This window comes from Nematolebias whitei, chromosome 16 (genome assembly GCF_014905685.2).
Source record: "Nematolebias whitei isolate Nwh7 chromosome 16, NemWhi1, whole genome shotgun sequence".
NCBI classification, from domain to species: domain Eukaryota; kingdom Metazoa; phylum Chordata; class Actinopteri; order Cyprinodontiformes; family Rivulidae; genus Nematolebias; species Nematolebias whitei.
This window is the reverse complement of record NC_056513.1, coordinates 43,606,469-43,608,575: the sequence shown is the minus strand read 5'-3', so window position 1 is coordinate 43,608,575 and position 2,107 is coordinate 43,606,469. Positions and strand designations below refer to the sequence as shown.

At 43.6% G+C, this 2,107-nt stretch overlaps 1 protein-coding gene across 1 annotated transcript in view; it reads left to right on the top strand.

Annotated features, from left to right (window-relative positions):
• kdm2aa (lysine (K)-specific demethylase 2Aa) overlaps positions 1–2,107 on the top strand; it is a 72,829-nt gene that overhangs the window by 8,813 nt on the left and 61,909 nt on the right. The window contains exons 8-9 of the mRNA XM_037690014.1: positions 884–1,037; positions 1,115–1,230. Of these exons, the coding sequence (XP_037545942.1) occupies positions 884–1,037; positions 1,115–1,230 (270 nt within the window). The remainder of the gene's footprint in view (positions 1–883; positions 1,038–1,114; positions 1,231–2,107) is intronic.

Below are 2,107 nucleotides of genomic sequence, written 5' to 3'. Positions count from 1 at the left end.
ATTCATACAGCACTCTACTAGACATTCATTCATACAGCACTCTACTACACACACATTCATACAACACTCTACTACACACACATTCATACAACACTCTACTACACACATTCATACAACACTACTACACACACATTCATACAACACTCTACTACACACATTCATACAACACTACTACACACACATTCATACAGCACTCTACTACACACACATTCATACAACACTCTACTACACACACATTCATACAACACTCTACTACACACACATTCATACAGCACTCTACTACACACACATTCATACATCACTCCACTGCATCTCTACAAAACTAATCTGGACAAATCATTCTAAAGAGACTAATCAGAGCTTTGTCACATTCATACACTGATGGACACACATCGGAGGCGATGAGGGGTTCATTGTCTTGCCCAGGGACACTTCAGCATGTGACTGCTGGTGGAATTTTTTTTCATGGACCTCGCATTAATACAAGTAGTCTCATTGAGCCACAAGAACTCATTTTCAAGAGAGACCTGTTTTTTGGGAGCAGATGTTGGGGGTTAAGATGTTTGGTGAGGCAAATGAGGGTGGAGGCAGGAGTGGGTGTTTCACCTTTTCCACCCACGTTTTGATGTTGAAACTGTGACTTTCTGATCACAGGCCCTTCTTCTCTTACCTCTGCATCACCACTCAAGAATAAAAATCAAGAATATACATACATACAGTAGCAGAATCGAACCCCCAACTCTCCCATTTGAGGGCGACTGCTCTAACCACTCAGCCACAGCCGCCCCACAAAACAATACCTTACTGTTTTCCTTCTTTCATTCAATAGTTAAACTAATCGAGAAGTTTTGTTGCGATGGTGAACAGCAGTTGTGTGTTTCAGGTGTTCTGGCTGATCCCTCCAGTTCATTCAAACCTGGAGCTGTATGAGAACTGGGTCCTGTCTGGGAAACAGGGAGATATTTTCTTGGGAGATCGAGTAACTGACTGTCAGAGGATTGAACTGAAACAAGGCTGCACCTTTATCATACCATCTGGTACGTTTGGAACTCATTGCATCCAGACATGATTTAGTAACAAGATTCAAACATAATGCTGATGCATGTGGACTCAGGTTGGATTCATGCTGTCTACACTCCTGTCGACTCTTTGGTGTTTGGTGGAAACTTCCTGCACAGCTTCAACATCCCAATGCAGCTCAACATCTGCAGTATAGAGGACAGAACAAGGGTAGGTTCAAACCCATTGTCTTATTTTTACCTCGGTCCCTAGAGAGCAATGCAGTGCATGGCGAAGTTTAACTGAAATAATAAAATCACGCTATCCAACATTTTTCAGTCAGGTCATCTGGACAGTTTCTTTTTTTGTGCTGAAACGTTTCGCCTTTGATCCGGAAGGCTTCTTCAGTCAAGGAAACACACAACAAAACTGATTCTTCAATCACGCTATGCTTTGTTAAGTTTCTGAGTTTATAACGGGAATCTATCGCACAGATGAGCCCACCCTTCTAAAATCACAGGACCTAGAGCGAGGAGCTGTGACTCATAAAACTAGTTAAAAATCAAAACAAAATGTGTTCTTGTTCATATTAGGGATGGGGCTGATCCAGTCCGTATCGTCCTCCGATACCAGCATAATTTACGTATCAGATTTTTCCGATCCAACCTGCAGAGATTTCTGATCCATGATGCATGTTGGCTTCAAACTATGGAATGGATTTCATGAACGGTGGCGTGTCTCATGAACCCAAAGTAATAAGACCCGCTTCACATTCAGGAAATCCAGTCCATAGTTTGCAGCCAGCTACAACGTGAGGACTGAGTTAGCAGCATGGTGGCTAACAGCTAACAAACTTTTCATCTAAACATGTCCGCTGTGTGGAAGTATTTAACACTAGAAACACCACAAAACAAGACAGCAATGTGCAATGTCTGCAGAGCCATAGCTCCACATTAAACCACGGTAAAGTTAGTTTTACGATGGACATTCGAGCTTCGTGGCTTCAGCGGGGCGCTGCTCTCGCTGAACCTGAAACAGGCAACTCGGCCCCGGCCAGCCTCGTCCAATCTGCCCCGCTCAGTCTGCCCGTCTCTGAGGAGGAACAGAC